The sequence below is a fragment of the Aristolochia californica genome, unplaced genomic scaffold (assembly GCF_029961685.1).
Source record: "Aristolochia californica isolate CCGP_79_NKW_82.1479 unplaced genomic scaffold, dmAriCali1.0.hap1 SCAF_6, whole genome shotgun sequence".
NCBI classification, from domain to species: Eukaryota; Viridiplantae; Streptophyta; class Magnoliopsida; order Piperales; family Aristolochiaceae; genus Aristolochia; species Aristolochia californica.
In genome coordinates, this window is record NW_027182257.1 from 123154 (window position 1) to 147075 (window position 23922).

At 38.8% G+C, this 23922-nt stretch overlaps 2 protein-coding genes across 2 annotated transcripts; one reads left to right on the plus strand and one right to left on the minus strand.

Annotated features, from left to right (window-relative positions):
* Positions 1-108: 108 nt before the first annotated feature.
* On the plus strand, positions 109-1877 carry LOC137934085 (protein ALP1-like). The gene has a single exon (XM_068778306.1). It carries the CDS (start codon positions 192-194, stop codon positions 1587-1589), a length of 1398 nt encoding a protein of 465 aa, XP_068634407.1. The 5' UTR covers positions 109-191; the 3' UTR covers positions 1590-1877.
* LOC137934084 (arabinosyltransferase XEG113-like) lies at positions 1817-22907 on the minus strand. Its single transcript, XM_068778305.1, has 13 exons — positions 22538-22907; positions 20457-20783; positions 20113-20318; positions 15636-15741; positions 13912-14168; positions 13577-13712; positions 10870-10964; positions 10719-10772; positions 3246-3359; positions 2861-2965; positions 2632-2751; positions 2366-2449; positions 1817-2251 (listed from the first exon to the last, which is right to left on the minus strand). The coding sequence occupies exons 1-13, from the start codon at positions 22704-22706 to the stop codon at positions 2084-2086; spliced, it is 1941 nt and encodes a 646-aa protein (XP_068634406.1). The 5' UTR covers positions 22707-22907; the 3' UTR covers positions 1817-2083.
* Positions 22908-23922: the final 1015 nt, after the last annotated feature.

The following is a 23922-nucleotide window of genomic DNA, read 5'->3' on the forward strand; positions in this document are numbered from 1 at the left end:
AGGTTTTATCCGGAAATTAGCCCATAAATTTATCAATAATGTGTAGATACATTGTTTTCAAGGGTTTACCTGTAAATTCCCTTTGCAGAAAAGAACACGAATGGAATAGCTGAGAGCAGAAAGGGTGTTGAGGCCGGTCCTCTTGGAAGTTGGAGCCTGGAGCGGGAATAGACGACTCGTGGAGGGGAACGATGGAGGAAGCTCGGAAGACGGCCGTTGCCCTTCTTCCAGGCGTGATTTCAGAGCTCCTCCTTGTCATCCTTCTCCTTCTCTTCCCTGTTCCACCCAACAACGATGCCACCTGCGTTAGTGATCATCTCTCCTCTTCTCCCTTTCTTGGGACGGCAATTAGCAGCAACACTGCTCTCCTCCTCTACCTCCTTACTTCCTCGCAGCTGGCCCTCTCTCGGACTCTTCGCTCCCATCCGCTTCTGGCGTCGCCTAATACATCCTCTTCTTCTTCTGCTTCTTTTTCTACTTCTACTTCTTCTTCTTCTTCTTCTTCTTCTTCTTCTTCCTTCAGAAAGCGCAAACGACAGCCCAAATCGCGTTCACCTCCCTCAACATCTTCGATCCCCTTTCCCTCTTCCTTAGCCGTTCTCCACAATCCCGATTCCTACCCATCAATTTTCAACATGACCTCCCCTACATTTGAGTGGCTCTCTGGCCTCCTCGAGCCCCTCCTCGACTGCCGGGACCCTGCTGGATCCCACCTCAACCTCTCCGCGCATCTCCGCCTGGCTATTGGGCTCTTCCGCCTCGCTACGGGCTCTTCGTACGGCGACATTTCCAGCCGATTTCACGTCTCCCTCTCCACCTCCAAATTCTGCACCAAACAACTCTGTCGTGTTCTCTGCACCAATTTCCGTTTCTGGCTTGCTTTCCCTTCTCCATGCGACATCCTCTCTGTCTCCAGTTCCTTCCAAACCCTCGGCGGCGGCCTTCCAAATTGCTGTGGCATTTTAAGCTGCACGCACTTTCGACGAATCGAAGAAGAAGAGAGTATCACTGCCCAAATTGTCGTCGATGCCTCCTCCAAAATTTTAAGCATAGCAGCTGGCTACCGCGGAAATAAAGGCGACTTCCAAATTCTCAAATGTTCGACCTTTTACAAGAATATCACAGGCGGGCAGCTCTTAAATTCTTCGCCAGTATATCTGAATGGAATTGGTGTTCCTCAGTATGTGATCGGAAATGGAGCTTATCCCTTGCTCCCATGGCTAATGGTTCCATTTGAAGACCCTGCACCGCTGTCCAGCGAAGAGGATTTCAATGCTGTTCATGAGTCGCTGAGTCACCCAGCTCTCAGAACCATTGCCAGTTTAAGGAAGTGGGGAATTCTGAGCCAGCCCATCGAGGAGGAAACCAACCTGGCTGTAGCATGTATTGGAGCATGCGCAATCCTCCACAACATGCTGCTGATGCGAGAAGATTTTTCCGCGCTGTCAGATGGGTCGGAAGATTATTCCTATTACTATCATAGCTCACCGGACGCTGGGGCTTCAAGCTTGTTGGAGGTTTCGGTTGCTAAGTCAGCTTTTGATATAAGAAATGCGTTGGCTGGAAGTGCGAAAGGCCACTGGCCGTGATCAGGTCAGTAATGGGTTCAGTCTTAGGCCAAGGAACGAGTACTGGAGCCAGTTCCTTGAAGCAGCCGAACGAATTCTGGTTCCACCAGGGTAACAGAATTTTTTTTTTTTTTTTTAAACCGTGTGAGCATTGACGAGCATTATGTCTTGAAATATGCTGAAAGATGTAATCTTATAAGTTGCTTGAATGTTAATTCCGACAGATACTGGAACAGAAAAGACTCTGATTGAAAGCTAAGAATAAGCTTTTTTGAATTGATCTTTCTGAAAGTGTCAAAAATTTCATACTGTTTTAGGAGCAAATATTCTTTACTCGGACTATCCATTTTCTCTATTTAACAAGTAAAACATAGCATCTATATCCACCTATAATTCATTCTTACATACCAGTAGCAGATGTTAGATTTAATGAATAACAAGAGAAGGTAGGGGCTGCCCGGAAAATTTTCCTTTCCTCGATCATTTATAGAATAGCTAAATAGCATGGAGCAGATTTACCAAGGAGGACGATCATCCTCCGGAGTGGCTGGTGGGACTGGTCGCCAACCTGGTTTCTCGTCCCAGAACATGTCATAATATATATGGCCACGATCACGGTTTTCCATGCAACACCACATTCCCACATACCTCTTGACTCGATTCCTGAACTTTGCTTCTCTCACCTGGTTGAAAAGCACATAATTCGGATAAACAAGTCACTTACCCATCTCTGTTCCTTGTATATTCACACTAGTCGCACACACAATGATCGAGAGAGAGAGAGAGAGAGAGTTTACCTTATTAGTAAAACCCAAGGCATCTTCCATTGATGAGAACTTTATCACTTTGACATCTTGGTACGAGGAGAAAACTGTTGTTAACTAAAAAATGTACACAGTGACATCGTTAGTTTGAGAGAGAGAGAGAGAGAGAGAGAGAGAGAGGGGCAAAACTCCTGATTACTTCATGCATAGCGTAAATGTACCCAATAATAAAATCAAGATCATCTGTTACGAATAATTCTATCATTAAATCATCACGTTGACCAAAGAAATTAGAATACCACTTCTTCACTGCTATGCTTCTGTAATCTGACAACGCCACTGTTGTCTGCTGTCCCATTAGAAATACAATTTAGAGATTTGTCATCACAAAGTTGAACTTCAAGTTGCGATGCTTTGACCTGAAATAGCCAGAAGGAAAATGCTCCAGTCATGTAAAAGACACTGACAAATGCATATGCTATAGGTCCTAATTCTACTGCTTATTCAGACAATGAAGTCTGACAGTACCTGTTCAGGAAGTAAAGTATTCTCAAGAAAAGAGTACTCTCTGAAACCGATATTAGGGCCAAATTCTTCCTCTGACATTCCCTGTCCCCTCAACATGACGTTCACCTGCGTTTGTTGTATGGCTTCCAGTCATTCTTACCTTACAGATTCAACATTATTCTCTTCTTGTTTCATATTACACCAAATTAAGACAAATAAATAAATAAATAAAATGTACACGTGTGCGAATATTCATTGAGATGAAGCTTAAAGTTACTGTCCAGAAACAGGGAAAAGCAATATCATAAACAGAGAAGCGTAAATACTTAAATTTTTCTATATTCAGTCATATCATCATTCAGAAATAAATTAGAACAGTACTGAATCCTCAAAATATTAACCATACCTCAAACACATGATCCATAGGGCAAAGAAAAGGTTGTCTCGTCATTGTGCCTGGCAGAGCTCCAGGATGCCCAAACCACAATCTGTCCAGTCTGCACCATAGTGGAGGCATGACCTGAAAACAAGACAAGAAGTCAAGTAAACAACGTCAGCAACATATGTCATATTGCATACACACTGGGTGAAAGCATGTTAAATCTTATAGCTGCAATTTATGTCAATTGCCGCAAAAAAGAAAAAAAACATTGCCCCTTTCTCTCGCTGGGTGTAAAAAAGGGAAAAAGACAGCTTTTGTTATTCAATCATCTTTAGAATTGGTATCAGAGGAAAAGATTCTTATAGTAACGTGTGTCTCCACAATGTCGTCACAAGATATAAGCACTCACATGTGACCATAAGAATTCTGTCCGTTGCTCAAAACAACATGGACATAGAAACACCATCAGAGCATGGTGAGATCAATATTAATACTTCAAGGTTTAAGGAAAGGCAGCTGGACCTACAATGGTTAAGGGGATTCTGCTATTTTCATTAGTTGTGAATGCTTTCCAAGAAAATATAAGATCAGAAGCACCCTTTTTTGAATGAGATTAGAAGCTCCCTATTGATATTTATGGGAGGCATATCTCAGTATCAATTAACCCCAAGCTACATTTTACAGCAAGAGAGGAAACCTCCTACCAGCCTCTTGGTGCGGCTTACCTTTCATTGTACTTTTTCTCTTAAAATGTTGATTCTGCCCCTCAATTCTTCAAATCAATATATTTTTTATTATTAGAAAGGAAAATATCTTAGATACTTTGGTTATAGAAACTTTGTACCACAAGAAAGTTTCACCATATCAATGCAGTTTTCCAGAATAAAATAATTTAATTCTGCAATAGTAATTCATAAATTGAAACAATTATCCTTATGGCCGAATGACATCACTTCTAAATCCTTTGTATTTGAAATTTTGGATGCTTAAGGCACAACTCAGAAGATCTTCCAATAAGAAAAAGGCACAGCTCAACAGGTGGGCACTTTCAGACCACAGAAGGTGAAAATGTCTTTTTTTTTGGAAATGAGAAATTGAAAGATCACATTGCCATTTCAGTTGGAGTGCCCCTTTGTTTTTTTTTTTTTTTGAGGACCATAAGAAGGCAGAATTCTTTAAAAGAGCCAAACAAAGGGGCATAAAGTACAATAGGAGGAAAGCACCGAAGAAAGTGCTCAAGGGGCTACACCGAAAAGGAAAACAGGAAAGAAAACAAAAGAACAAGCAAACCAAAGTACAAGGAGAAGAGAAAAATAGGGAGGCCCGGGTCAAAAGCTAGATGCTGACAGCTGATCCCCTCTCTAGCTAAGCTATCTGCCATCCCATTTGCTTCTCTGCGAACATGCTGCTAGCAAATGGGCAAAATATCCTTGATTTTGTTGGAACACTCCAAGAATCACCCAGCGGGGGCTTGTTCCCCAATGCCCAAGAAGTGACTACAACAAAATCACCTTTAAAAAAATCGACATATAGCCAAAGGCCTGAAGGAGAGCTTGGAGTTCCACCACCGAGGACTTACATTGCCCAAATGGTGCAGAGTAAACAAGGAGAATTGTCCCCAGTGAGTCCTGAATCATTCCCCTACCACCATCAGGTCCAGGATTTTCCCTAGAGCTTCCATCAATTGTTGAGCTTCAACCAATTCTCAAGAGGGAGGCTTCCATGCAATTGATTGCATGGTGGGATGCGGGGCAAAATGAATGATTGATCGCTAATTTCTCCTTATAACTGAGCTGGGAATGCTTTGGTGAGGACACCCCTTTTGTACACGAGTCTATACTCGAAGATACCGGACTATGACTAGACCCACTACGCTATGGTTGGGGAGTGAGGCTTTTAGGACAGATTAATTGTTAGTTTAATTATTTACATCTTGTATTGGCCTTAGAATTAATTGTTTTATTTTTCAGGGGCATTTTGGTCATTTTGTCATGAGGGGACTTACCTAGGGTTTTGGGTCTCTATTTAAATCCATGAAGCTTGTAATTGAAGGACATTGCAAAGTTTTGCCTCCCTTTCTCTCTCTCGGTGTCCCCTTGCTCCCACTTTTCCTCCTCTCTTCTTCCGTTCTTCTTCTCCTTCCCTTCTACTCTCTTCACCATCACTACAGTAGCTTTGCCGAGTCCTGCATCATGTTTTTGACAATGTTTCCGAAATCCATGTTTATTTTCCAAAAACGAAGAATCGAAGGAACTCTTCGATTTTCTGTTCGATACATAGGTATAGATATTTACAATTTTGTCCCTTATATACAATAACATCCCCCCTCAAATTGATGCTGGGAAATCAACCAACAACAATTTGCCAACCAAAAATTGATGCCGCTGCCGAGTCATTGCTTTAGTGAAGACATCGGCGACTTGGAGATCCGAAGAAATGTGAGGAAGAGAATCACTCGACTATCCAAGCTATCGTGGATAGAATGACAATCAACCTCAATATGCTTGGTGCGTTCATGGAAAACAGGGTTGGTGGCAATCTGAATAGCACTAGTGTTGTCAGCATGAAGAGAGGTAGAAGTAGTCTAAGGGAACTCAAGCTCCGCAAGAAGACCGCGTAGCCATACAATCTCAGAACAAGCAGTAGACATGGCACGATACTCAGCTTCAGTAGAAGATTTAGAAACACGATCCTGTTTCTTACAACGCCAAGAAATTAAGGCATCACCTAAAAACATATACCAACCCGTAGTAGAGTGACGGGTATCCGGACACCCAGCCCAATCAGCATCACTATAACCAATAAGTTGAAGGGAGGAGCCTGTAGGAAAGAATAACCCACGAGTAGGAGAACCTTGAAGATAGCGGATGATACGCCGAACGGCAGCAATATGGAGATGACGAGGAGAGGACATAAACTGACTGACCTAATGAACGACATAGGAGATGTCGGGGCGAGTAGTGGTCAAGTAGATGAGACTCCCAACCAAGCGCCGATAGATAGTAGGGTCATCGAGAAGGTCCCCTTCATCTTTCCTGTACCGGACATTGACCTCCATAGGAGTAGCAACAGAAGAAGTGTCCTCTAAACCAGCCAAGGTAATAATATCTTGAAGATAATTATGCTGGTTTAAGAAAATACCAGTGGCCCGATGATGGACTTCCAGGCCTAAGAAATACGTGAGCTGGGCAAGATCTTTCATATGGAAAGTGGCATGTAACACCTGTTGCAGCTTGCGAAGCAGGCCAGAGTCAGTGCCAGTAATAAGGATGTCATCCACATAAACCAAGAGAATGACCATGCCCGCGGTAGACTTATGATAGAAGAGAGATGAATCATACTGACTCTGTGTAAACCGGTGGAGAATCAGAGTGCCACGAAATTTCTCAAACCAAGCCCAGGGGTGACAGGAGATACAGTGGAGGAGAAACCATACCAATGAGGAGGCCGAGAAGGGCGAGTAGACCGGTGAACAGCGGGGGAAGCTGGAGCAGGAGGAGGATCAAGCGCTAGGACAAGATCGGGAGGGGGCACAGAGGAAGTAGAACCAAGCTCATGGCCACTACGTCTGCCATACACAAAACCAGGTTTGAACCGTTCCACAACTGGAGGAGAATCATCAAAGCAAGGGACAAGAGATAAAAAAGTAGATGGCGGCTCAACATGAGATTGAAAAAAAAATTGATTTTCAAAGAAAACCACATTCCGAGAAACACGTAGACGACGAGCAAGAGGATCATAACAAACATAACCCTTTTGAGGGATAGCATAACCAAGAAAAGCACATTTAACTGATTGAGCTGTAAGTTTATGTCGTTCATGAGCAGGAAGATGCACAAAACAAACACAACCAAATGTCCGAAGAGCAGAATATGAAGGAGAACGGCCAAACAACTTAAAGAAGGGAGAAACATGATGTAATGTAGGAGAAGGTAAACGATTTATCAAATGAACCGAAGTAGAAAGCGCTTCACACCAAAAACGAGAAGGAACAGAGGATTCAAGTAAAAGGGTGCGGACCACATCAAGAAGATGACAATTTTTCCTCTCAACAACACCATTTTGTTGCGGTGTCGAAGGACAGGAGCGCTGAGAGACGATCCCTGTGCTTTAGAGAAAAACTTGAAACGCATGAGACATGTATTCGCCGCCAGAATCAGAGCGCAAGACTTTGATTTTGGCAGAGAATTGAGTCTCTAGAAGCGCAAGAAAATGCTGGAATGCTAAAAAAACGTCGGCCTTAGCCCGTAGAAAGTAAACCCAAGTAAACCGACTACAGTCATCAATAAAGGTGACAAAGTACTTGTAATGCGCATGAGAAACAACAGGAGCAATTCCCCAAACATCAGTACGAATAAGATCAAAACATCGTAAATCATGAGAGGCATTGTGAGGAAAAGGTAAAACTTTACTTTTGCCAAGTTTGCATGATGGACATTCAAAAGAAAGATCAAGAGAAGAACACACTTTATGTCCCCAAACACCTGAATTAAATAATTTTCGAAGTACATCAGAGTTGGGGTGGCCTAGACGTTTATGCCGCATCTGAGGCCCAAAATTAACAACATGACAGGCAAAAGAAAAAAAAGGAAAACTAGGATAAAGAGGAAAGAGTCGTTCCACTTTAGGCCCCTTCGCGATCATCGTCCCGGACACTTGATCCTGCACAACACAACCAGATCGAGAGAAATGGACATTACAATTATTATCAACCAATTGACCAACAGAAATAAGATTTGTGGAGAGGTCAGGAGACACAAAAACATCAGTTAAACAAGAGGAAAGATCACCAACAACACTGATAGGCAGAGAACTGCCATCCGTGTTAATTTTCTGAGGGCCATCATAATTGCGGACATTGGAAAGAGAAACAACAGTATTGGTCATGTGATTAGAAGCTCCGGAGTCAAAATACCATGACTTAGAAGAAATGTTAGGATTACCTGAGAGCCCAAAAGTAGAGAAAGCAGAAAGGATCATCTGTTGTACCATCTCAGGAGTGAGTGTGGTCGGTGGGGCGGAAGTTGTAGGTGCAGCAGGAACAACCGACGAGGCAGCAGACAATGCAAGAGGAACAACCAGCGAGGCAGCAGGCAATGCCGTAGAACTAGAGGCACCAACGTAGGCAGGATAAGCAGTATCCGGCCGCCGCGGAGGTCGAATGGAGCAAGTAGTGATGATATGACCGGGTTTCCTGCAGTAGCTACAAAACTTTCTAGGGCAATCCCGAGAAACATGACCAAAAGCTTTACAACAATAGCACTGAACAGGACGTATGTCTCGTCCCTTATTCCTCGCCTGGGTGGCATAAGCCACAATGACAGGGGCACTAATGTCAACCCGATGTTCGATGCTAGCCTGAGTGGCTAGACGCTGCTCTTCACGGAGGAGTTCACTGAAACAAGCAGCTAAAGAGGGGACAGGATGACGATTCATCAAATTAGACCGTGCAATGCCAAAATCGGAACAGAGCTTCATCAAGAATTGATCTCTCTTGCTTGTTTCATGCACTGCTTGAATAGCAGAGAGAGCTATAACGGGAACAGTAGAATGAACAATGTCGGCGTAGTCGGCCCAAAGGTTTTGAAAACCTGAAAAATATTCCTCGATGGATAGACTGCCTTGTGTGAAATGAGCCATCTCATACTCCAATTGAAAACGCCGAGCCGAGTTGTCTTGATGATAAACTTGGGCGAGATAACGCCACATGTCAGCCGCAGTTCGATAAGGCCGCAAATTGAGAACAAAGTGAGGCTCAACGGAGCCAAGGATCCAGGTCATGACCCTAGCATCCTCGACTGTCCACTTGGACAAAGCCTCGGCCTCCCGAGGTGCGGGATCAGTCCCATCGATATGACCCCATAACTCCTTTCCCGTGACAAATAAACGAAACTGAAATTCCCAGGCACTGTAATTTTTACCAGTGAAATGGAGAGGGAACTGGTCGACCTTATCAGATGACATGATGCCCCTACGTGAAGATGAGCCACTCTTGAGGGGCTGTAGTGGTAGAAAAGGGTCGCGGCAGACGCTGCGACACGTGTACCGAGCAAAAGAAACGTCGTGGAGTGGGCTCTCGTCGCACACCAAAAAAAAAACGAAGCCAATGACCCCGTCGAACACCAAGAACAAACCGTCCAAGACCAAAAACGAAGATGGTCCCGTCGAACACCAGAAAACCGAAATGCCTGAGAGAGGAGCTGCCGAAATTCGCTAAAGCCGAGAGAGGAACCTCCGAAATCCAAAAGAAAAACCCACAAGACCCTCTGAAAGCCACTACAAATCGAGAACCGAGAAAGAGGGAAAGATAAGCCGATTTCTCCACCACCGAACCGAGACCGCCAAAGGCGCCGAAAAAGCTCGGAAAAACAAAAATCAGGACGCAGAACGAAGCTCTGATACCATGACAATGTTTCCGAAATCCATCTTTATTTTCCGAAAACGAAGAATCGAAGGAACTCTTCGATTTTCTGTTCGATACATAGGTATAGAGATTTAAAACAGAAATTACACTAATACCCTTAGAAAAATAGATATTTACAATTTTGTCCCTTACATACGATAACAGTTTTCTGTTTCCAAACTAAGCCATAGCTGTAGGCTCCCTACTCCCATAAAAAAAGTAGCTTTTTTTTTTTAATGTTGAGCTCACCACCCCCCCCCCCCCCCAACACCCCCTCCCATCTGAACACTGAGCCAAAGTTACTCTTTTTAGGAACATAGTCAAGCATATAAAGAAAAAAAAAATTACCCCAGTTGATCTCTGTGACAAATAAAACTAACATAACGTGATCCAGGCCAAAATGAAACCAAACCCACTGGGAACTACATAAAACAAAATACAACACTCAGTAAAAGAAATGGTTTAGTTGACCTTAATTTCATAGGTGACTGAAACATAAAGCCAACAACTGACCTGTTTTAAAACTGAGCCAGGATGGCCATGTAAAACAGTCCAGATTAGTTCCAAGTCATGCCAAAAATACCTCCCATAACTTTGGTATCGGAAATAGTACTTCAGAACACATAATTCCCCAGAAAAGATTTCTTTGTTTCTTTTTAAGATAAAAAATAAACCTTATGAGGGATTTCTTCAACCCAATGCGTTGTTAAGATATCCCTTTGTAATGCATTACTGCATGACTAATCCCTGAAAGAGTAATGCCAATATATCTTGATCTTCGAGTCTGTTCATAAAAAAATATAAAACAAGATGACACGCACCTGCTCTGATTCTGAAAATTGCAAATGAATTGAGAAAAGACATTTAAGCCCAGTAATTATGGTTACTGACAACAAATAATAGCTACAAAATAATTAAAAGAGAATCATTATGTCCTCTTCCCTAGGAAAGCAGTTGTAGTTTTTTCTTCTCCTAGTGAAATCTCAGTTCAAAATGTCCTGCCACCCACCCAAAAAAAACCAAAAATAAAGAAAAAAATGAATAACAGAAAAATAAAAGGAAAAATGTGGCAATAAGGCTTGGGTTTGCCTTACCAGCGTTCGATTCAACAGTGACGTGATGGCCAGAGCAATCCTTATCTGCTTCAACTGTTTGTGAAAGAGAGAGAGCGATGAGATGTCACATGAATTTGAGTTTGATTATTATAATATGAAATAAAGATGCACAATCAGAGAAATTGCATACTTGGAAATTGACAAGAGAGAAGTGTGAGTCGACTGTGTGATCTCCATCAAGCAACAGGCTTCTGGGTATGTTTGGTCTAAAAGTTAAGAAACCTCCTGCCAAAATGTCGGAAGGAATTTTGGATCATTTATGCAAAAAAGAAAAAAGAAAAAAAGGGAAACCAGTAATATGCCACACATTTAGTATACAGCTTTATTTTTAGTACAGTCATGATGAATATGAACAAACAAGTTGGAGAATTTCGTCACTCGTACAGATATTGCAATTGTGAACATCAGCATCAGAGATTTGTCCCCATTTCTTTTGGGTTGGTAACATAAGCCTTTCTACATTCTGCTTTCTCATTTCTATTGCTAGATTGTCTTTCCAATATTTCAGACTGCTTCAATACATTTTCTCATCTTATCAGTTCTCAAATAACAATAAAAAACCCTTCTAATTGAGGCGCTACTAGGTCTGGACATGCTCAGACCTCTTAATATTTAGGGTAAAATGTTTCTGATATTTTCATTTCTAGTTTTGACTTTCTAAGTTGCTGTAAATCCACCTTAGCATCCTTGCCCTTGCCATTGGCAGCTTTTGGAGAATGGGCTCCTCACTGCCCACATCTCTAATCCATAAGGCATAGAGGCTTTAATGGCTATTTTATACAAGTTTGCCTGAATGTTTCAAGGAAGTGACGGGCACATCAGCTGTCAATCTCTATTTCAGCCATCCAAATTTCACTGTATTACATCTTTCTAAATCTCCCCTTCCTTTTGAATGATCAAGCCAAGGTACAGGAAGAGTCACCTTAATTGCACTGGAACAATCCCTCTTGGATTGTCAGCTAACTCTTAGATTATACATTCTATCTTAGATTGGCTGACGTAGAAAATCTCTGAATCTAAAGCCTGCCTCTATTTTCTAGTTCCCCAATATGTCTTTTCTAGATTCATGAAAAAGAACAACAAAGCTTTTTGTCCCCACTCATTCTTCTTTAAATAGTTACAGCATCCTCACACATGCCCTTAATGACATTAATATATCTTCAACTTCTTAACTGTGATCAAATCAACTCAAAAATATTCTATTGTATCTTTTTTCAAAAAAAAAAAAAGTACTCCATTATTCACTTCTCTAAATCTACAAGACCATGTATGTGTTTTGAGAATTCTTAAAACATCGGTATTAACAGAAAATTGGGATTCCCTATGTGCATCTGTTATAATTTGACAAATGCACTGAGATTCCCTACCAAGTATTTGAGTTTTTCTGCATTAAATGTTTAAAGAGAAGAGCCCTTATGAAGAAGTAAAGCGAAACCCAGGAACCTCTTGTTAGTCACAATTAGTGCTAGAGTAACCCATCTGCTAAACGGCAACAAAATCAAAGACTCATCTAGATTCACTATTTCCACCAAAACACATCTCATGCTATCTTATAGAGAACATTTGCATCCATTGTCTAAACATAAAACTGAATTCATACCAGGATCTCAAGATAGAAACCTTCAGGTTGGTCATTCACAGAGCGACTAACAAATAAATAATTTCTTTCCGACTCCTTTATGGAATAGAAATGGGATTAGGCATGGACCTTCATGAACTGGCTAAAATGTGATACATTGAGTCAAAAGTCAAGTCTTGAAGTGGCTTACATGATTTGTAATTAGGACTTAAAGTAGAATGACATATGTCAATTCAGCTTAACCAATAGCCTGGATAACTAAAAATAAATACATAAAATTGAAAACTAAGAAAAGAAGAAGTAATAAAGAGAGGAGAAGAGAAGGAAGAGAAGAGAGTGGAAGAAAGAGATTGCGTTGAATTCAGTCTCGTTACGGTGTCTGGTCGACCCCTAATCCTTTTATTAAACAACTTTTAAGTGAGTTACCGCTTCTATGACACTTCATACCACTTACAACCATTAAAAAAATGATTACATCATTGGACTTCCCTAATTAATATCTTGCTAATTAGAACATCAAGACACAATACATCATAGTAAAATTACCAAAATGCCTCTGAACTCTAACAAGAATGATAGGACTTGTTTGAGTTCTTAGTGTCCAAACTCTTCCCTAAGTCATTATTTTAGCATGGGTGATGCGGGACAAGCACATGACAAGGCATGGATTTTAATTGTCGTATGCGATATGAGAGAATGTCGTATCAGAATGAGGAATAGGAGAATAGAGAAGAATAATTTAGAAGGAGGATAAAGAAGAAAGAAGAAGAAGAAAGGGGAGGGAGAGAGGGAGAGACCCGAAAACAAGGGAGATTTCAAAAATTCATTATCAAGGCTGAATTTCAACATCCTGTTACAGCCTGTAAATAACTGAAATTAAAATTTAAAATGAAAATAGATAAGATCACTATCTAATCAAATCAGAAAGATAAACTAAAATTAAAATTGAAATTTAAAATTCAAAATAGATGAGATCACTATCAAATCAAATCCAGTAATATCTGGAAAGATAAAATAAAAATAATTTTAACCATAATTGCTGGATCCACTGGGGCCCAATGAGCATACTGGCGTCCCCAGCAATGTGTATATGGGCGAAGTATACAGCAGCCTAGATAACTAGAACAAAATAAATCGATCACGTATGGGACTGTAAATAGTGTCTTCTAAAAAAGAAACAAGAACCATTAAAAAAAGCCCTGTAGTCTTATATACTGTACAAGCTGCATCATATATTGCATAAAGGGACAAATATTACCAGGTGAATCATAATACTCAGGCTGGTCATAGAAGACCATTGCTTCACGCAGTCGATGGCGCTTTCCTTCAGTGCCTGCATACTGAAATGTAGTATGGACTGCATATGGCTCAAGCTTGAGCTGTTGATACATTGCCTAAGGATACAGTTTCGAAGGCTTAGTAAATACTTAACTATGTCGCAGTTATATATTCAACTATTCTATAAGGATAATTGATGAAATGTGACATTAATGCAAGCAAAATACATAAGGACCGTTCATTTTCTCTTTATAAAGGGACTACCAAGAAACCATCTTTGGATTACCAAATTAAACAGCAGACCAGAAGGTTTACCTGAACAAAGTAAGTGTGCCCACTGCAAAATATGCTTGCTGGCAAGATTCCCATCTTAAGGTTACCATCAAAAGCATACACAAGTCCAGGTTCTCCATCAACTGATGACCCTAGGCTTCTATGCATAAGTTCATTGAAACCATTCTGATCCCATATTGTTTCATCAGCAAGGAGCATCTCTTTCCATTCTTTTGCCAGCTTTTTGGATGAGTTTGTAGGTCGCCAGTGGAAAATTCCTATATTCAAGGCCCCTGATACTGTTTGAAGTGAATGAGGAGTCAGTTAAAATGCCCCTAATCATATATGAACTTGAACTTGTGAATAGTGAGACATTTTATTAGAAAGAGTAAGGCAAAAAAAAAAAAAAGCCCTAAAGAGGGTAGGAATTGCCCACAACAAGACGTTGAAGGGCAGCACCCAGTGAGATGTCTTACTAGGAAGAGAGAGAGAACAAAAAATTTAAAAAAAAGGAACAATTCTAAAGATGGTAAAAACTGCCCACAAAAAGACCACTGAGCACACATTTTGGCAAGGGAGTCCGCTAGCACATTAGCAGATCTAGGTGTGTGAACCCAAGAGATATCAAAGTTGATTGGCAATCTGCCGCACTTCCAAGTCGATCCAGTCAAATCTCCATGAAGGCAACTTAGATCCTTTGAACCAGGAAATTACAATCATGGAATCTCCTACAACAGCTAGCAGCAGGCAGAAGGGAGAAGCATAGAGTTTCAGCCCTAGGCAAAAAGCTATAAACTCGGCTTCAGCTGAATTCATAACACCAACGAGGCCAAAGAAAGAAGTAAAATATAACCATCATGGTCGCCAATGAGACTGCCAATACCAGCCAACTTGCATTGTCCCAAGAGATTCCATAAAAAATGAATTTAAGCTAGCTTGACAAGGAGTAATCCAACTAGCCACCATCTCAATTGAATGTCTGGTGATCACTAATTACAGCTGCCATAACAGATGCAGGACTTTTACCCTTACTACCACGGATTAACGGGTACTTGCATATCTGGCTTGCCGGTCTTCTTTGGGAGTTTGACAGTGAGAGATCCGCACTAGCAGATAATGTCGATGAAGATTCTTGACACCACAAACATGAAGAAAAAGACTGGTCTATCTCTCTCAATCTTTGGCCAGAGATGTAGGTTTTCCTTTTTCCTTTTTCCTCTTTATGGTCATGTTCTTCACAGACTTTCATCCTTCTCATTTGTCTACTTCTGTCACATTTGTTAGCACCTAATTTCCTACCTTTCACAGCTTTCATCAGGCACAGAAGCTGGTTCTTGTCTCGTAATTTGATTTTTATACCTCTCATATTAATTTGCATTTGAAATTTAGATTTTTTTTGGATCATTCAGGTTTTAATACTGATATTTCTCAGTCTATACAAGCAGACTGATTCTATTTTGGAGAATAATGAAAATTTCATTAAAAAGGAGGAAAAGGATAAAAAATTAAAAAGAGCCCACTCCTGCACAGGCCAAACCGAAACAAGCTAAAAGCCAACTATTTCTCAAGCAGCCAATTCTTGTGGAATCTTATAATGGGTATTGATGATATGTTAAATGCATGAATGGCTATCAAAAAGGATATGGTGAGGAAAGTGAGATGCTGTTTATGTTCGGAAAAAAAAGAGAAACAAGGTAAATTGTTGAACAGAAATAGAAGTATTTTTCAGATTAGCAGAATGGAAAGTGTCGACGTTGTGTTGTCACCTTGTTGCCAAATTTCCAGACTATCATCAACAACTGTTGGTATGACTTGATCACTTGAAGTTAAAACATCTGCCCTGGGAAAACGAGCTAAATATGGAAGAGGGTTCTGTGAATGAAATAATAGAAGAAGAAATCAAGATTAGAAAGAAAACTAGGATGGATATTTAGTTTCGAAATAAAGATATAAAAAGTGGAATGCAATCTAAAGCTGGTCGAATAAAAATAACGATGACGTAACTTGAAAACAGAAACCAAGGCATCAGTTAGTGCTCCAAAATAAGCTAGTAGTGCATTGAAGATTCTCCTTACAAATAGGAAAAAAAATCCATATGAAAATTGAGAAGTAGAATCATTGGGGGAATCCAACCTCCTTGGAGGCTCCATGCTGTTTTCAGGAAGTTCATTGTCTCAAACTTAAGAGTGCTTAGGTTTTTTCTTACCCTTCGCTAGTGAAGATCTAAGGCAGAGAATATACACAAATTTAGCAGCCTTGGCCTTTATGTAGGATGGGAAAAATTTTGTATATGAAGTACTTGTCATAGATTAGCAATTAGCAATTAGCAATTTTGATTGAGCAATTAGCAAGTCATAGATTTTACACTTCAACAAGAATGAGATGAGCAATTGTGACAAGGGGTTTTCCTAAGAAGAGATCATTGAAACTGCACAACTTCCCTAGTTGACGACTAAAATAATTGTCTCAAAATTTTAGGCATTTATCTACATGAAATAAGATATGTATTCACAAAATTTGAAAAAAAGAAAAGCAGGCCCATACTATGTAAAATAGGATGTAATTCTAGGATATAAAGTAAAGTAGGTAAGGTTAAAGTCTTAAAGGGATACTTAACTAAAATAACATGTGAGATATCATCACATTTTATTCCTTTATTGTATAGTGTTGAAGAACAGGTATGGAAAAATCTTACATGACTCTCACAGAGCCAAAATTAATATAGCGGAGTCTAAGAAGAGTCTCATGGAAGGAGGTCTCACATAAGGGTTTCAGTTAAAGGTGTTTTATTTATGTAAGTTTTTTAATTTATGTCCAATTCTTTTATTGTTCTAAGACTTATCCTTTAGTGTTTAACCTTCGATATAATTGGGACAAGGGCAGTTTAATTATGATTGGTAACTACCTGTTTCCTCTATTATAAATAGAGGTTCATGTACTCAAATTACAAAAAGTCATTGAAGTTTTTCTCTTTTCCAGAAATTCAACATGGTATCAAAGTGGGTTCTGTGAGTCTAGTTTAAGAAAGAAAATTTTTTATGTCAATTTGATCTATATTTAAGGAGATATTCACATTGGAGTCGACAATGGTCAAACTATAGAATAAAAAAAATCAAAAGGTCAGAAAAGATTCAAGAACAAAGCTTTTTATATCAAATTAGGTATAAACTTAAAGATATTTGACTCTAGTTTCTTGAGCAACAAACCGTTTGTGATTTTGAGCTATATTTTGGAGATATCGATATCAGAAGTGCCAATGGTCAGTTCTGCTGAATTTTTTTTTTTTTTCCTATGTTCTCTCCTATTATCTCGCCATGCAATGACGTGAATTAAGTTTCTTTTTCTCCTAAAATCCGAGTTTTGTAGCCAATTTTTTTCTTCTAATCTGAGAGTTTTGGTCAAACTTAATCACTCCATGATGTACTCATTCAATTTATGCAATATCTTGCTTCAATGTTGTTTTCAAGTTTTGCGTTTTGGTTACTTGGTTGTGTATCTTCCATTAGTTAACGCCGAAAAATTATGGTCACCTCAAAAAATATATACTTGGTCAAATTTATTAAGTTCTACTGTTATAGTCTCCCTTAGTTTTCAAAAAAAAAAAAAAGGTCACTTTGGAAGTATGAGTGCTGAATTAATCACCTCCTTCCAATTAAAGTTGTTTTCCACTAGCATTTCTTTAGTTTATCATCTTTTGTTTTTTATCACTTCAAAACAATGCCTAGACCCACCACCTAAAAAGTATAGGAGTGTGCCCAAAATTCTGCTCGAGTCAAGTATGTTATTTTTTACCCAAGAGGTGATTTGTGTCTGAGCTACTCTTAAAAACTGAGTAGTCTCTTTGTTGTGCCCTAAAGTTTAAAATTGAACGGAGTGTGTTTTAGACTATGACCATTTTAACTTGTGTATGGAGCTTTGTCATACAATTGGAAGTGATTTTCTTTTCTCACATTGTGTTTTGTCCAAGTTAGGTCTCTATGTGCTTTTTATTCCCAACTTGAGGGGGACAAATAGAAGAAGAAGTATTTTGTTCCACATGTTGTGGTAATTTTTATGTGACCAAGATATTCAAGAAAGGGGGAGCACAAAAGATCAAGTTTTTACATCTAGGAAGATTTTTTTTCAACAAAAGAAAATTGAAGACCAAGAATCATTTTCATTGCAAGTTGAAGTTATAAATTCCAACTTAAGGGGGACTGTTGAAGAACAGGTATGGAAGAGTCTTACATGACTCTCAAGGGAACTAGAATTAATATGGAGTCTAAGAAGAGTCTCATGAAAGGAGGTCTCACAGAAGAGTCTCAGTTAAATGTGTTTTAATTATGTAAGTCTTCTATTTATGTCCAATTGTTTAATTGTTCTAGGACTTATCTTTTAGTGTTTAACTTTGGTTGTAATTGGGACAAGGGCAATTTAATTGTAATTGGATTCTACTTGTTTCTTCTATTATAAATAGAGGCTCACGTACTCAAATTACAACAAGTCACTGAAGTTTTTCTCCTTTCCGGAAATTCAACATACAAATTGTAAGCAAAATTTACTATCTTGAAGCTCTCCTAAAAGGACACTTATTTATCTTACTTATCAAAGTTGGGTCCAAATCCATCCGACAATGACTAGCCAAAGTTGTAAGGCATTTTCCCAAGAAATAAGCATAGAATTTTCTATTCTTGGATTAATGTGGAACTATTCTTAACACTTCCCTTCATGTGTAGGCTCTCTTTTATGGCTTCTATACGTGGATAATTTTTATGTGGAGGATCACTTATAGACCTGCTTTGATACTGTATTAAAGTTGGGTGCACATTCATCCACAAACAACTAGCCAAAATAAACAAGTATTTTCTTAAGTAATAGCACAAGATCTTTTCTTTCCAGACTGAATGAGGGACTCTTCTTAACATTAATCAATTATATTTAATATGTGAGTTTTTTACTGCAGGACAATAGTAACTATTTATACAATAAAATGAGCTTCCAAGCTTATCTTCAGCTTCTTTTCCTTCTTTTTTTTTGTATATGAAGGCTAATCAATTTTTTTTTTCCCCTTACATACCCCCCTACATGATTCCCTCTTTGAATAGGTAATAGCTTTCTATTACATTGACCAGAACAATTTTTATTATATATTTCAAATTTGGAAGAAAACCATTTGACCAAATTATAATGTTGTTCCTTCACATATCTTGGCAAGTTAAACATGAGATGAACTCAGCAAACCAACTTGTTGGCTCCTTGGTTGCTTGACCTTTCAGCGGAAGACCTGTTAGGTTCATTTATGAAGGTAAATGAACATAAATTCTCTTTCATTTTTGTTACATGTATTTTTTAACAACTGTTATCACACTAAAAGTTGTCTATATGCACATGCTATGGCAGATGAAGATGGGGAGAAATTTTTTACTTGCCACATTACTCTAATCACAAATTTCCAGCAATGTTCCATTAGACTCAGGGAAAGCTCAACTACATTTTCATACAAGCAGTACATGTGTGAGTAAGAATCCTCAGCTTTAATTTTGAAAAATGCCCAATTTATGAGTTAGGAATAAGCCTATCAAATTGGCTAGCCATTTTGGAAAGAACCAACCACTTATCACAGGACAGGAAATAGTCCCAGTGGATGCAGTTTATGGTGTGACTCATCCATGCCAAACGTGTTTAGTTATTTTCTATTGAGTCTGAACATAACAGGGGTGCTAGTGAACAGAAGTCCTACAATGGCTGTGAACTTGGAAGTAGATTCCTAAATTACAAATAAACTTTCTAATGCTAGCTCTTTATTTTGGGAAAGAACTTTTCTAATTTATCACATTATAACAACATTTAGGAGTGTGTCATCCAACGATAACTTTCAATAGGTTGAGCTAATGATTGTTTTTGCTCAGCAACCAGTTCATTTACAATGGGCATGCTATATATTGTGAAAGCAAAAAGTGGATGAAGGCAACATGGGAACAAAGAAACAAGAACAGCTCAGATGCTAGAAGGAAAATGAGAGATAAAAGAAGGGATATAAATAAGGGTATTGCATAGAGAAAAACTACAGAAGATTACCACTGCCAGGCTAAAAACGTGTATGACAAGACAAAAGTCCTGAGCTTATATTTCTCTAATTAAACAGTTCAAGTTTTTACTTAGAAACTTTCTTTAACAGCAAACATAAGCAATAGATATAGAACTTGTTCAAAAAATTGAGGAAGGAAATGTGAGCACAGGAACTTGAAGAAGAAAATAACTTACTTTTAACCAAACCATGTCAGTGTCGCACATCAACAGCTCAAATCCGAAAGGGAGGAGAGCATTTATAAGTATGACCTTTTCTCTCCCCATTTTATGAAATGTTGATGAACCCCAACCCACATCTATTATATTTATATTGCTACCCATATCAAAAACTGGAATACCCTTCCAATACAAAGCTTCCAATAACTTAGTGTCCATTGCACCTAAAAGACACGAATTTGAACTTCTTTAAGCATTAAGCAGAAAACTTAAACCTGGGGGAAAAAAAAAAGAAGAAAACTCTTGCCACTAGATGTACTCATCTTGTCGGGTGAGCAGATTTGAGGATAGAAAGAGTTTACCTACTAGGAGGTTAAAGACCCTGAGGTCTGTCAAGTGCTTCACCCAATTGATTATAAAATCCATGAACGCATAGTTCCCAAAGGTTACAATAATAATATTGTCTTTTGCACGATACTTGACCATCTCTTTGGCCAACCGAAAGGCCTTCAAATCTGGCATTTTTGTACCAGCAGAAGGGGCATCCCATATTGGTCTTGTGAACATGCTTTCTTTATATGAGGAGTGCACTGCCAACTCAGACTCGGGACCTGTTGAAACATTAGCAACCGTATCTTTACTTGGCTGAGCAAATATAGGGACCTTTTGCTTCTGTAAAGAGTCTTCACCTGAGGATTCAATTAAAATTGTTGAATGTTAACAGACAAACAAAAGCAGGGAGAATAATAATATTGGCCTTACTGCTTATAGGTATTGTATGTCAGGCAACATGTAATGGATTTTGAGTTGGATGACATGATACTGGATACTGCTTATGTATCAAATTTTAATATTTTATTATCTGTTTTATCCAACACAGACCTGATATGGCACCAAAATGCAAAATGTATCACTGTGTTGTATCAATTTTTAGGGTCTCCCAGTACGATAGCCAATATTAATAGGGGGACCCCCATATTCAAGGAATTATGATTCTTCTAAGGTGATTATCGATTCAATTTTCCATCTGTTCTCCATCTTTGCTTTTTCCTGCTCAACCTGTTTTAAGATAACTGAAAATATGGGGGCAATCTTATTTTTCTTTCAACATCTTTGCTAAAAAAAATTTTGGAAGGAGAAATCAAATATTCTTTCCTTTTAGCCATAAAAAAAGGACATTGTAAAAGGCGGCAATTCAAAGATTCTGAGAGTTCAAATGAAATAAAAGCAGATTGATATAAAAGAGATGAAGAGCAACAAGCATCAACTGCCAGTAGTCATTTTGTCAATTGGAAAATACATAGGAAGTTATGTTGAAACATCAACAATTGTAAGAAAGCTCCAGGACTGGCCAGAAAATCATTGTATAGGTTTCTGCTTCATTCCCAACACTCCACCATCCAATTTCTAGCTTGTAAAAACATCATATCAACTTCCTGAATTAGATCTGCTAAATGCCTTGGTTGGTCCCCATCTTTTTAATCCCACTTCACTAGACCACATTTGCCAAATCTTTCCCCAGTGATAGCACCAACAAAGAATTCGAAACTAACAGGAAGCCCACTTAGCAAATGTTCAGCTTAAGTCGAAGGTTTCTTCCTGATGATCCTGAAAATATGCAAACAAGTATGACTTTTAAACTGATATTCTGAACATGTTTCATTGTAATTCCCGTGTTGAGCATGGATTCAACTCTGTTAGGATTGTTGACCACTAAAAAAATGGCAATAAGCAGCCTGAGAAAGAGCCTGCAATATCTCATCTTCTTCTAGACAACAGTGTCATCATTTTATGATAGTATTTGAGATCATACCAAAACCGAACAAATATATATGCTGGTGGTACCTGACTCCAATTGAATATTCAGACAATAAAATTAAGACAACAGGCTAGGTTTTTTTTTGGCTCCTTGACTTTATACGCAATTGAGATACAAGATCTTCTATATGTATTTTTGGCAGGGTGTATGACTCTTTATCTCGTTAAAAGTAGCTCAATGCAAATATGGCCAGTGTAATTGTTACACAATAGACAGTAAAATACAGTGTCAATGACAAGGAAAAACACATCTCGTTGAGTAGTTTCAAAACCAGTTTCGAAGAAATTTACAAGTAAATATGTTGAAATTTGCCCACTAACACGACTGGTGGAACAAAGGCAATTTGAGCTTGTGATTCAATTGCAATCTGCGGACTTTTATGTTTAACACATAGCAGATATAGGAGCAGAACTCGTCATGAGGACGGACAAGAAATGTTAAAATGAAAGTTAATAAGTACAACCCGAAATGCAAAGGTTGTCCATGTTGTGCAGAATGTGGAGCTTAATGCCAATCAAAGTAGCAGAGAAAACGAATAGCAACGAGTTAAAGAGTAGCTGCCCAGTTCACTGGAGCAAAACTAAAGAAAGGAACATGAATGTAAAAATAAACCGAGCAACCTACGCGACAATGGTGGAGAGGAAGACCAAGCCTCTGAATAGACGAGCTTGCCCGGGTAAAGGGAGGAGACGACATAGACGGTGGAGAACACAATTCCGACGAGCACCGTAGTGTAAACAGCGAGGAAAAGCGGCTTAGTATTAGAGATATCCAGGAAAGGATTCCAAGCCATTTCCGAATGTTATTAAATGGAGAAAAATGGCGGCCCGGAAATTCAAATTGCCACCATCACATTGGTCGATCCGTTATGAAGAAGACTGAAGGCCCCTGAAGCTGTGTATCTTTTCTCGCTGGATCCGCTGCGTCCCTGCTCGTAGAAGATGGTCTAGGAGCTGCGAAGCCGCAGGTCAACACCATTGCTGCCTCAGATATACAGCCGATTTTATGGTTTCAAAATTTGTGCATACGGTAAAGGTAACCAATACGAGTATCAACACCAAAGGTATGCATGTGTCAATACGAAACAATATAAAAGAATTAGAAATAACGCCAAAATTTTATGGCATACAAGTTTTAGGGTGATAGGAGAAATTCCACCCTAATTTATCTTGTCCCACTAAAAGGAAAGTAAGTTTCCAATTGATTCTTTTTAGGCAATATGGGGATCACAGGTTTCAGTGGTGTGATTTTGAACTCATCTGGCAATTAGTGTATTTCTTATGCGGGTACATAAGGTATCTCTGATTCAACGTCTGCAAGAGCTACATAGTCTTCTCAATGGGCTCCGAGTGTTCAAAGATAAATGTAGTGGCCTAATTCACATTGAAAGAGACTCTAAGGTAGTCATTGGTTGGGGGCGAGGCACCTCCTTTCCGCCATGGAGGCGTTGGGAAATCTTTCAAGAGATTTTAGAGATTACTTCATTATTTTTTTGTATTTGGTCTCACATTCTGAAATCTATAAATTTGCCAACAAATATGCTTGCCAACCACGAAGCATCCCTCCAACATCTTGTTGTTAGGGATATGCTCCCTCTTTCTTTGTAAGTTTTCGCCTTTTAATGCAATATATTTTTATAAAAAAAATAAAAAAATTACTGCTCAACTATTTCATCTCCACGTCATCTTTTGTTTTTTATAAGACTTTTTCTTTTGTTTTTAGGGTATAAATACAAACAGTATCATTTGTTTTTCCACCATTTCCTATAGCATCACAAACACAAGAAATACTCAAATGAGTTTTTTAACAAAAAATATATTAAAAAATTAGTCAAAAGAAAATAATTTTTTTACTTTATTTTTCTAGAGTTGCACAAACAGTTCCAAAATATTATGAGAAGTAGGTGGAAAACAATCTTAGATTTTGATTTATAGATAATTTATTGGTCTCTAGATATCCATTGTGATAATTTTTGTTATAATAAACATTTAATTACTAGGGTTGTGTAT

Coding starts and splice junctions, on each gene's coding strand:
- LOC137934084 (XM_068778305.1), bottom strand. CDS start 22,706: ATGGCTTGGAATCCTTTCCTGGATATCTCTAATACTAAGCCGCTTTTC. Junction 10,773..10,869: donor TCTCTCTTGTCAATTTCCAA/GTATGCAATTTC, acceptor TTTCACAAACAG/TTGAAGCAGATAAGGATTGC. Junction 2,966..3,245: donor CTATGGATCATGTGTTTGAG/GTATGGTTAATA, acceptor CAACAAACGCAG/GTGAACGTCATGTTGAGGGG.
- LOC137934085 (XM_068778306.1), top strand. CDS start 192: ATGGAGGAAGCTCGGAAGACGGCCGTTGCCCTTCTTCCAGGCGTGATT.